Consider the following 11438-nt stretch of genomic DNA (forward strand, 5'->3'; position numbering starts at 1 on the left):
CCCGGCACCGCCCCCGGGGCCGCGGGGAGGGAGCCCGGGCAGTGCCCCGTGCCTGCGGCGCCTGCCGAGCCCGCTCCAGCCGCGCCTCAGGGCTGCTCCCCGCCCGGGGTCCCTCGGCGGGCCGGGCCTGCCCCGGCCTCCCGCACCAGGAGGAGCCGGTGCGCGGGCACCTGGTTCGCCCTCCCATAACACTGCTGAGATCTGAGTAACATCCCTCCTAATCTGAACGGCGGTGCTTTTGTCTCTCCCAGACCAACACCTTCATCGAGCCATTGTCAGAGCTTAAAATTACTGTAACCTATCTAAAAAAAAGTCTGTGTTTTGCTCCTCGGTATCCTGTGGGCGCACAACACCGACCAGCCTGGGTTTGGGGTCAGTGACCTTGCTGGAGAGTTCGAGGTCATTTCTGGGCAAACGCTGGATCCTGCCCGGAGTTGAGATGGTTCAAAACTCATCACTCACTCCTGACTAACAAGTAGCTCTTGTGCCACTAGAGTCGGTTTCTCCTCATGCTTTATGTTCCTGTTCCTCCTGCAGCTCCTGGCTGCCCCAGAGGGGCCTGCTCCGAGGGAGTCACTGGCAGAGCTCTGTGCTGACCCTCAGGACATCCCTCCCTGTGAGGTGAGTGCAGCTGCCTTGGAGTTACAGAGCAGTGTTCTCATCCACGGGGAACACAAATCTTCCCAAGTCCAAATTAACCTTTACCTGTGCACGTTTAAATCTCCATATGCCAAAGCAGTTAAGGACTGTTGGCCTCTTGAGGGGAGTTCAGTGGTGACATGATTATCACTCTGTGCTCATATGTAGCATTTGCTTCCTCAGCAGCTGGAAATGTGGGATTTATGCAGTGCTCCAGATTTCCCTGCTGGCAGTGAAAGCCTGGCTGAAGCAGCAGTGCATTGCTGTGAAGGCAAAGGCAGCCCACCTTCGTGTCATTTTGGTGTCCATGTTTTGTTTTGATGCACTAGACTTAAAGTACCTGTTAGGCAGCTGTTAGCTACCCTCAGAGAGGGGCTGTTTCACACCATAAAGGTTGGTTGTTCAGTCTGCAAGGCAGGAATGACACCCTCATGTGCTCTGTGAGGGTCAGTTTGTGGAGTGTGCCATGGTATCTTGGGTGTACAGGATTTGCATGGAGAAGTACAACAGGAGAGTAACATCTGCAGCCTGAATTTGGCTCCAAATGTGGAAATTTTAGAAGCATTTTAAAACCACTCACTCTCTGCTTTAATGTGAAATGACAGGAACATTTGTCCAAGGCCAGGCTGGATGGGGTTTGGATCAACCTGGTCTAGTGGAAGGCATCCCTGCCCATGGCAGGGGCTTGGAACGTCACTGTCTCGTGGAAATTCCACTACTTGAATAAAGTTCATGGCTGGAACTTTTATTAGGGACTAAATTAAGCAATGGGAAGGAACAGTCCTTGGAAAACTAAAGTGAAAGTTGCTGGTGTTGAATCAAAGGACAAAATATTTTTTACTATTTCCCTTGTAGAGCACAACCAAAGAAGAAGAAGAAAGTGGATGTGAGGAGAGAGCAAGCACAGAAGGATCGTATGAAAAAGAAGCTTAAGAAGTTGGAAAAAGCTGCCCCAGAACTGATTCCCATTGAGGATTTTATAACCCCACTCAAGTACTCAGACAGCAACAGGTCAGTGGCTCTGGTTTTACCACATGCCTGCATTCATAGTGAGTTTCCTTCTCTGCACAACTGCAGCCAGCCTTAGCACAAAACCTTATCCACTTCCATAAGGACAAAAACATGAAAAGGAAATTTTATTTGTTCTTGCTAAAAGTAGTGAAAAAACAGTAACATGAATTTCCTGTTAGAATGACTGGGGTGTCCTTGCAGACAGACTAAATTATTAGTAAATTAAATGTATTCTCTGGGTTTGGTGGTTCTGTTGCTGTTGTTGTTTTAGTGGTTTGATTTTTTTGATTTGGTCTTTGAAGTCAGGCTGTTTGTCTCTCACAATGTTACCCCACTCTTTGCCAGGGTGCGAAGCCTTCCTGCTCTGTCTCCTGAAGAGACTGAGAGAAGAGTTTTACTTCTGAAGAAGTGGTGTTTGTTTAAGCAGAAGCAAGATGAGGCAGAAAAGAAAGGAATTCAGCGCCTTGTGGAGTCTCAGCAAGAGGCACTAAAGGAACTGCGCCTGGAATCCGAGGAGCTGTACCAGGCAGCCATCCGCCGGGATGAGGGGCTGCTCCCCTTCCAGAGGGATGGACCCACCTACACCCCCCCCCTTCCTGGCTATGACCCACCCGAGGGAAAGTGCGTTGACATCACCAAGGTGTACACACAGTGAGGGAGGAGCTGCTCAGCAACTGAAGGAAGGACTGAAGGGAGAAAGAACACACAATTCTTCTGCAGCTTACAACGCTGCAGGTGTGTGACTGTAAATAAAACATTAGGGAAGTATCTGTGTGTTTGGATGTTTTTAGGAATTATCCAGGTAGTAAGACACCCAGCCAAGCTACACAACCTTACCCAGTGACAAAGCCAGGGTTTTTTTATTTTATTATATTGCCACATAACTCGTGTAACCAAGGTTCCATGGGTTTGCCCTAAACCAAACCAGATCTCTCTCTACATTTGTTTAAACCTTTATTTTTGTAGTACTTTTGAATACTAGCACAACACACACCATCATTCAAGAGTAGTTCCATAAAGGGGCAGTTTCAGGGGCTGCAGCACCTCCCCATCAGGTGAGAAGCTCTTAACCCACAACAATCCTGTTCTGGGAAATGCCTTTTAAATGCCAGTGGTTGGGATTGTCCTGAACTGGTGGGAGGATTCCCAGCTTGTTTTTTCCTATTTGCAGGCCTGGGGTTGGTACCTTGTTCCAAAAGTGCACACCACCAGCTGGTAGGGGAAGAGGCCCTGATCTAGCAAGAGGAGCTGGATCATGTGTGCATTAATTTGGGAGTTGCCTGCTGAGCTGCTGAGACAAAATCCTAAAGTGTAAGATAGCAATACAAGACCGGACACAAATTAAGCACCTCAGCTCTCCCTTTAAAAAATACTCAGCGTTTAAATAAACTCTCAGTACTTTTGAAAGAGTGCTCAAGTATGGCAGGGCACAGCTACAGCTGTATAACTTCAAGATGACACAGAAGAAAAAAAAAGGCAGCACAGTTCTGAATTGTGTATTAAGTTATGACCAAACACAGCAAACAATCTTCCTAATTTGGTTTGTCCTGGTCAAGGGGTAGATACCAGTCTGGTGGGGGGCTCTTCCTCAGTGTCCACACCGGAGCATACTTCTGGCTTTCCATCACTCGAGCTCTTTCACTCTTGCACAAAGCTTCCTGAAACAGAGGAAAAATATTACCATGATCGTGTTGGATATTCCAGTCCTACAGAGCCCATTTCCTGTTGTGACTATCTGAGATAAAAGAAGAAATTTATCATGCTTAAACAGAAGTGCCAAATGCTATCTAAGTAAGCCAGGATACAGGTTTTTAACTAAGTCATATTTTGCCTGTGCCTCCTGCATTACGAAGAGAACTACCAGTTCTGTGCAACCCTCCCCGCCAAGGGCTTTCCCGCCCGGCTGCAGGGACGAGTTACGCTGTAGCCTTTGCTGCAGGGCCCGAGTCCTCCAGCGTCCGTGGGGCTGTAGCCAGAGGCGTTTCTGGACACCGCAGGCACACGTTTTGCCTGTAACGTCGCAGCTTTTCCTATCAGGAAGGGAATGTCACAGTAACTGAAATCAAGGGCTTTGCAGCAGAACACTGAAAATGCTCCCTGGATCCTTAAGCGGATGTCGAGACAATCCTACGCACCCGCTTTCCCAAGCCCTCCCCGCAGCCGCAGCAGCCCCGGGCGGTACCTGCGCGGCGGCGGCGCGGTGCCGCTCCCAGGCCCGGCAGGCCTCGTAGTCCTCCCGCCAGCGCCCGCAGGCCGGCAGCTCCCCGTGCGCGTAGTAGTGGTGGAAGGCGTGGCGCAGCCCGCGGCAGTGCTTCCACTCCCCCCAGTAGTCCTCGCACGGCCGCGGCGGCTGCGGGCGGACACAGGGCCGGGCTGAGCGGAGCGGAGCCGAGCCGAGCCCCGCGCCCCTCACCCGGCCCCGCGCCCCCTCACCCGCCACGAGCCGCCCGCGTCCGCCATGCCGCGCCTCCGCCAATGGCCGCCGCGCTTACGGCGACACGCGAGGGCGCGGCCAATGGCGAGGGGCGGCACAAAGCGGCCCCAGGCCGGCGAGCCAATGGCCGCCCGGCGGGCGGCGCGCGAGCAGCGGCCCCTCAGAGCGAGCCGGGACGCGGCGGGAAGGAGGCCCCGCTTCGCTCCGTCCGAAATCACCACACGGGGACGCGGCTGGTTACCAGGGGCCTTTACTTTCAGCACAGCGCAGAGGTTGCCCCCGCGTACCCTCGGGTGACACCCACACGGCCGTTCCAAAGCAGGGCAGCGCAGCTGGGTCTTGCCTCTCCCTACACCTGCCATTAGATTGCTACGTTATAGTATCTGAACTATTAAAAGGCATGTTAATAATTATAAATATAAAAAGCACTTACAGGGGGTTTGCTTAAAATGGTTGAGAACCCAACACCTGAAGCTAAAGCTCAAGGAGACTCCCTGCACAAAAGTCCTAAACACCAAAGTGTCAGCCTTTACCTGCACCACACCAAAAAAGCTTATCTGAAATTGTGGCAAAATTATATATAGAGGGAGGAAAATACCAAGCAAAGAGTGACATGAGACCATCATCACTCAGGATAGGAGAGGAGGATGTAGTCTAAGAACTGGATCTTTAGTAAGTAAGAGCTTGTTAGTTTTACTTCTCAAGTTGATCAGAGATCTACGTTCACCTCTTTACAACACATACAGAAAGCTCCTTCCAGATTCCCAGGACTCAATTTTCAACTGAAAATTAAGACGATCTGACAGCTCCAGTTTTAAACATGAAACCAAAACCAGTAAGAGGGTTCCTATGTTGCAAAACCATCTCTCCTCTCAACTGTAATAACTAAGATCCAATATGCTGCAACTGTTACTTTATTTTCCTCCTAACTAACTGAAGGTACCACAGCCTAGGGCTTCCTTCCCTTTTTGCGCAGGGACTGGCCTTCTCCTGAAAAGGCAATAAACCGGCTTCCAGATTCATCCTGGAGAAAGGAAAGAGGGAAAAAAGGTTGTTACCTCTTTGCTCAGTGCTTGTGTGTGATGAAAGCTGAACGATCATTAGCAAGAACATTCCATCAGAGCAGCCACTGACTGCAGACATTTCCCATTCTTAATCTAGACATTAATACTTTTTTTCTTCCTGAAAATAACATAGGAGTACTTCGGTGGCCTTGCAGCCACCTGAAATGAGGGTGTACTGGCTCATTACACACCAGGCCCATCTTTTTACATCAGTAACAAGGACACCAGAGGTTGCTTTCACTTTACTCACACCAGTTAACTGCTACAACTTTTTAACAGAAGCATGCTGTGAAAATCAAGTATGGGGAGAGGAACCACAAACTTGGGCCGTAGTTCTAATGTTCTAATTCTGTGCAAGACTAGGAGCACTCAACTTTATATATTTACCTCTTCGACTTTCTTAACCAGTGGACGTGAGTTTCTAATGAATGTGATCCTACCAATCTTGAAGTCATAGTTGGGAATTCCTCTGGAAAAGAAGCATAAAAATATTATGAAAGAAGTTTTATACCTACCATGGAATTGAACACAGCAAGACCTGTTCCATGTCTGCCAGTGTTGTACCAACACTCACTGCATATTTCCATTACTAAATAATTCCAGAGTTAAACCACTGAATTATTTTCTGAAGGTTCATACATTGCATGAGGTAAATAACCAAATACTGGAGTTGCTGTGGAAGCTTGGCCAGGATCATGTTTCCTTGGAGCCTGTGGATAAGACCATTTATTTTCTAAAGGCAAGTTTATGATGAAATTAGTTTGTTTATATTGCAAGAGCAGGAAAAAAACCTAAAACTCTACTCAAACACTGATTCTTCACTTGCTGACAAGTGAATGAAACACACCTTCGGATGTCTCCTGGTTTAATTGGTGAGGGACTAGGCTCCACACCTTTCTTCTTGCCATCCAGTCTGTTCCCAGAACCAGAGAATGCCTATGGATACATAATGAGTTTTCATTTAACTTCTCATATTTGAAAGTTCAGTGCACAGGGACACTATATTCTGTACAATCTCACAGTCATTTTTATTTAGTTCTTTGATTCAGCATGTTTCTTTTTGGTACATATAAGCTGATGGGCCCTGGGTGCAGGGGTATGTTTCAGCCTCCCATTTACAGACTGCCCTTTACAGACAGCAAGTCATCCAGTTCCTGGTTGCAATCACCATAAAACACTTGCAGGTACTCACTAGTTAAATGACAATCGCCTCCAAGGACAGATATTAGTATTCTGCAGCTGTTTGAAACAACTTTCCCTCGCCATTCTACAACATTCAGAAACCAGCAGAAATAGGGGACTTACACGAAATCCTATGTCACTCACATATCCACTATGGTCTGCTTCCACATCCTGGGAGGGAAAAAACAACAGAGTTCATTGTGCTCATGTTGTACATAAACATGTGGAAACAGTCCCACATACTTCTGACCAAACAAAACTTCAGAACAATCCCTTTCCAAAACCAACAGTTGGTAAACAACCATCTCCTAAGTAACACATGCAAAAGCTCCTGGTAAGTCAATTTTAACCTTAAGAACTTGTTTCAGGAAAAGAAAATTATGTTGGGGCTCACTGCTTCCCCACAAGCAATGCTGACTTCTAGGGAATACATTTTGGAAGAACAGAAGCTTAACCTACTGTGCTCTCTTCGTGTTGTGCACTTCTTTCTGGTTCTTTGTACCCCAAAGGAGCATCAAAATCCACCTATTTACACAAAAAGCATGAAAATAAATGTGGTTAATATTTTTCTTTTAATCATAAGCTTTATACTACTATTCCTCCAAACTCCACAACAAGTTATGTATCATAACTACATTTGATCTAAAAAGAACTGAGGTTTGTTTGTTGAACATTTTAACTCAAAACTAAAAAAAGACTAAGCCTCCCAGGAATGAGCCTTAGCATGTAACTGAAACAGAGCAGTAAAGCAGCACCACAGTATCACTGGAGTTTGAGTCAAGACAAGGCTATTAAATAAACCCCAGATAAAACACATTGAAGCTAACCATGAAATTCGAGGCACTGGTCACCTGATGGTACATGAAGTGCCACCCTAGACCACGGATGTGGTTACAAAGGCACGTGGAGTCCTCTCAAATGAGTCACCGGCCCCACCCATCTGCTTGTACCTGTTTTGCAGCACAGAGGTGCTGGATGTACAGCACTATCCCTGCCCCAGGGAGGACACAGTCAGGGCAGACCTTCCCCATCAGCTGTCACTTACATTCATGTCACACTCGATGATGGACACGGCCTTATCCGGTTTGGTCTCCATCACCCGGAGCTCGTAGATCTGAAACAGGAATGGGTATTTTAGCACTGCACATGAAAAAGCTCAACTTTATGTATAAGAAAGAACATATAAGCCCTTCCCTTCAAACAGCTTCAAGAAAACTGCAGTAAGTGCTCTAGGCTGAGGACTGGATACTGCAGGGTCTCTACAGAACTTAAGAGCAAAGGGTTTTAACTCAGAACCGAGAGAACCTACCTATTACTGTACCTTGCTGCACTCTTACTGTACTTTAATCTGCACTTCTGAAAACAAATTAGGATAAATTCTGTCCCTTGGCTTGTAAAAACTTTAACAGTGCAAAGGCTTATTTTCTTGTGAGTCAAAAGAAAGTTTAAACAGCAGTGCAGGGAAAGGCTTAAATGACCCCTTTTCCCCTCCAACAGAAAACCCGCTGTGAAATCTCCCATTTGGAATTACTTGTCAACAACACTGCACAGCTCTGGGTTGACTGTTTTAGCACCAACATCCAACAGCTGAACTTAGTCCACAACCCTCAACCCTCTACTGTACCTTTTCATTGTAGTTGATGGCAATAACATCCCCAGTCGTCAGACAGGCGAAGTTTCTCAGTGCATTTTCTAATCTTCAGAGCAGGTTAAGATGAAACACTTGTATTCAAGGCAACATCAAAGCTTTAAAGTTACTGTACTATAGACCTCTGATTCTCAAACATGGTTTAAAAATCATCAGCACACCAGAGGTAGCCTTTTGATAAACATTAGGGTGCATGAGTTCTTCAAAGGGACACCCAAACTTCATTGGACTTTTAAGCCAAGATTCCTGCTGCTTCACTCCAGGCCACACTTTGTGCCAGCAGCTGGCCACATCTCTGTACAACAGCTCTCCATTCCTTTGTTTTCAGGAGTAGCAGTAGTCACCTACTACCAGTATGAGCCCCACCTGAAAGTTAGCTCTGCCTGATTGTTCCAATTTGGGAGAAAAATCTTTTTCCATCATCGAATAGGAAGGATACACAGCTTTGGGATTGGTGATGTCAAGAAAATCTGGACTCTGTGGCTGAAATTTTGAGTATGTAGCAACCTGCAGATTAACACTCTCCACTTGCACCAGGCCTCCCTCTTCCAGCAGCAAGTTCTGCATCATCTGCAAGAATGGAAACAAAGATACAAACCACTGTCAGTATGTCTGATGTTTTCAAATCTCTTTCTTTGTGCATATCTAGTTTTGCTGGGGCCGCCATCTTCCTTGACATGCACCTGTTTACCCCGGTTTCACTTCAGGAATAACAGCCAGGTGCACCTTAAACACAGGCTGCTTTGCTTAGTTAACCCCTCAAGGAGGGAAACCTGAGCTGGGACTGAAAGCTGTTGGAACATGACCCATCCAGGAAACACTGCACTTCTTTACTATTAAACTGGCAAGCTGCGAATGCTGCTGCTGAGGTTGTGTCAGAGCAGCAGGAGCAGCTCACCCAGTGTGGCAGGTAACAAATGCCCTCGTCAGCCACGAACTCGAGCACGCCGCAGTGCGTCATGCGGTCCGAGTTCTTGTTGGTCAGCTTGAACAGCATGGGGTACGTGATGTTCAGGCGGCCTGCGAGACAGGGGAGGAAAACTCTGTTGGTCAAAAGCCACCAACACATTGCTGAAGCTTTCAAACATCACCAAGAGAACGGGCCAGACTGCAGGAGAGGATTCCCCTCCCACCATTATCCCAACCTCCAAACTACAAATCCAGGAGAGAAAGCAGATACCCAAATACTGTGGTGGCATCACACCTGGAGCTTTAAATCCTCCCCCAGCCTTTCCCCAAGCTCAGACATGAGCAGGCAGCAGGAACGAGAGAGGAATCTATTACTGTTATGTCCTTGTGCTCTTATTGCTCAGCAGCTACCGAATGACTTCTAACAGGTCCTGCCCACTCTAAAATTAAATGACTAAAGTAATTTCTCAAAGAAATTCTACTAAGACTAAATTAAGACTCTATTTCTCCGAGGGGGGAAAAAAACCCCCTTAGTTAAAAAGGTAAAAAAAAAGACCCTTTATGTTGTTGATTTGATTATCTTTTCCCCAATTCAAAGTTAATTCTCACTTATTTTGTTTTTAAAATAAATTTTGCTGCAGACAACATTATCCAGGATAACCTGGTTGAGATTAAGAATTTACAAGATTAATTGTAACCATTATTCTGAGTGCACTATTAATAGTTAATAAATATTGCTTCACACCTCAGGTAGCCCAACGCTTCGGATGTCTGTACTTGAAGACAGACAAGCCCCATTAATTCTGACAGGAAAAACACCTTCAGAATACATTTTTTAACTAATTGGTCTATTCTCTATTTAAGTCAGGTTTCAAGAGACAGCTAAAACACTGTGGCATTTGCCTACACCTTTGCTCATATTTCTAATGTTACTGTTCCAGAATAAAGTATTCACTTACTGAGTTGATCCAAAGCCGACGGTGGCATAATTACTGCAGGGATGAACAGAAATGGAAGATTAGGAAAAGCACATCTGTACAAGAGTACATAACATACAACTTTACCATTCCTTTCTCTAGTCTCCTCTAAAGAAAAAATCTCCTGAAAATTCATTTTCAGCCAGAGATTTCAGTAGAAACAGTCATGCTAAATGTACTTGCTAATAGTAATTCAGAATTTAATCAGAAAAGAAAAGAGAGGACACAAAGTTTTACAATACCTAGTGCTAAGACAAATATTTTCTACAGCTAATTTTACTTGTTTGGGCTCACAGGTGCTCTTTAATGACACCAACTCAAAACAACACAGCATTGATCTGACAGCTTGAAAATGAAGTTAGCCAATCTATTATTCTTTGTTCAAGTTAAGTGAGGTACAAAAATAGGGTGGAGGGAGAAGCTCTTAGTCGCAAACTTCCATGGCTTATACTAGATCCAAGATCGTAACAAGAGACTTCAAAAAATAAGACTGTCTTACTCTAACGTTCCTAAACCCAGACTCACTCGGTAAGTTTTTTAATTACAGAGTAAGGCAATGGAAGATGACGCCTCCTCCTTCCTCAGGGCCCCACCCAGGGTGGTCAGCTGTCTCCTGCCGTTCAACGTCTCTGCAGTCTCGGCCAAAAGCTGCGTTACTCGACAACATTCACAAACACCCTTCCAACAGGTTTATTAGTCAAAATAAAACATGCACATACTCTTCCCGCCTTTCTCCACATCTGACCTGTCATTAGGCCCGGCCAGCATGGACACCGAGAAGCAGCGGTACTGGGTGGAGAAGCGGTTCTGGAACACGCGGGGGATGGGGTGGTCGAACATGTTAAACGAGAACTAGAGCGGAGAAAACAACACAAAGAGAAGGAGGCGTTAATCGGCGGCACAGCCCCCCCGAGCGCTGCCGCAGCGCGGCGGCCGTGCCCTGTGCCCCGGGCTCACCATGGCGGCGGTGCCGGCGCCGGGGCTCCCTCGGGCCGCCGGGTCGGGCCGGGCCGGGGCCGCTGCTCCACCTCACGGGCTGGGCGGGACCGCCCCGCCCCTCCCGGCATGCCCCGCGCCGCCCGCGCCGCCATGGCCTGTGAGGGCGGAAGGCGGGATCCCGCACCTCAGAGGCGGCATCGCACGGGGCTCTCATGCCCGCCAGGCCCTCTCTGAGTCACCGGGAGTTGTTGCGGCCCCATCGCCCCTTGGTCGGGCTCGCTTTAGTGGCAGAACAAACACCTCACCCGACGCAAAGATGGCGGACGCGGCTACAAAAACTGGGAACGGTACTTCCGGCTGAGGCCCTCTCGGGATTGGCTGGCCGCGCGCATCGCCGCCGCCCCCCTCCAATCCCATTGGTGGACACCCGGAATGGGTTGGGCAGTCGGCGCAGCGGCAGAGAGGCTGTCGCGTTTCCATTGGCCAGCGTGCCGTGAGGCGCGGACCAATGGGACGCGGCGCTGGTTTGGCGCCCAGTTTGAGCGGGGACGGCCCGGGAGCGGGGGCTGCTGCTCCTCATTCCCGCCGCTCCTCATTCCCGCCGCTCCTCATTCCCGCCGCTCCTCATTCCCGCC

The 11438-nt window shown here is 47.8% G+C and overlaps 4 protein-coding genes across 9 annotated transcripts in view; 2 read left to right on the top strand and 2 right to left on the bottom strand.

The window, feature by feature from the left end:
* MRPL40 (mitochondrial ribosomal protein L40) overlaps nt 1-2418 on the top strand; it is a 3215-nt gene extending 797 nt beyond the window's left edge. The window contains exons 2-5 of the mRNA XM_027652313.1: nt 252-274; nt 480-621; nt 1495-1650; nt 1996-2418. Coding sequence (XP_027508114.1) covers nt 252-274; nt 480-621; nt 1495-1650; nt 1996-2305 — 631 coding nt within the window. The 3' untranslated portion in view covers nt 2306-2418. The remainder of the gene's footprint in view (nt 1-251; nt 275-479; nt 622-1494; nt 1651-1995) is intronic.
* A 707-nt stretch (nt 2419-3125) lies between these two features.
* Nucleotides 3126-4560, bottom strand: CUNH22orf39 (chromosome unknown C22orf39 homolog). Of its 3 annotated transcripts, none has more exons than XR_003529090.1 (4): nt 4084-4560; nt 3833-4000; nt 3512-3680; nt 3195-3308 (listed from the first exon to the last, which is right to left on the bottom strand). XR_003529090.1 is itself a non-coding variant. In XM_027651959.1 (4 exons), exons 1-3 carry the CDS (start codon nt 4444-4446, stop codon nt 3567-3569), a joined length of 645 nt encoding a protein of 214 aa, XP_027507760.1. In that variant the 5' UTR covers nt 4447-4560; the 3' UTR covers nt 3202-3308; nt 3550-3566. The 3 variants fall into 3 exon arrangements, 2 of the variants coding, with proteins under 2 accessions (XP_027507759.1, XP_027507760.1); XM_027651959.1 differs by having other exon boundaries at nt 3202-3308; nt 3550-3680; XM_027651958.1 differs by lacking the exon at nt 3512-3680 and having other exon boundaries at nt 3126-3308.
* Nucleotides 4561-4980: 420 nt separating this feature from the next.
* Nucleotides 4981-10970, bottom strand: UFD1 (ubiquitin recognition factor in ER associated degradation 1). 4 transcript variants are annotated; one of them, XM_027651954.1, is made up of 12 exons: nt 10822-10970; nt 10610-10716; nt 9847-9879; nt 8877-8998; nt 8418-8548; nt 7955-8027; nt 7376-7444; nt 6790-6855; nt 6454-6501; nt 5996-6084; nt 5536-5617; nt 4981-5108 (listed from the first exon to the last, which is right to left on the bottom strand). In XM_027651954.1, exons 1-12 carry the CDS (start codon nt 10953-10955, stop codon nt 5034-5036), a joined length of 1029 nt encoding a protein of 342 aa, XP_027507755.1. In that variant the 5' UTR covers nt 10956-10970; the 3' UTR covers nt 4981-5033. The 4 variants fall into 4 exon arrangements, with proteins under 4 accessions (XP_027507755.1, XP_027507756.1, XP_027507758.1 ...); XM_027651955.1 differs by having other exon boundaries at nt 10584-10716; nt 10822-10909; XM_027651957.1 differs by lacking the exons at nt 10610-10716; nt 10822-10970 and adding an exon at nt 10390-10555.
* Nucleotides 10971-11302: 332 nt separating this feature from the next.
* The window catches only part of CDC45 (cell division cycle 45), a 10798-nt gene continuing 10662 nt past the window's right edge, over nt 11303-11438 (top strand). The window contains exon 1 of the mRNA XM_027652391.1: nt 11303-11405. Within this exon, the coding sequence (XP_027508192.1) occupies nt 11312-11405 (94 nt within the window). The 5' untranslated portion in view covers nt 11303-11311. The remainder of the gene's footprint in view (nt 11406-11438) is intronic.

This window comes from Corapipo altera, unplaced genomic scaffold, assembly GCF_003945725.1.
Source record: "Corapipo altera isolate COAL_440 unplaced genomic scaffold, ASM394572v1 67, whole genome shotgun sequence".
NCBI lineage: Eukaryota > Metazoa > Chordata > Aves > Passeriformes > Pipridae > Corapipo > Corapipo altera.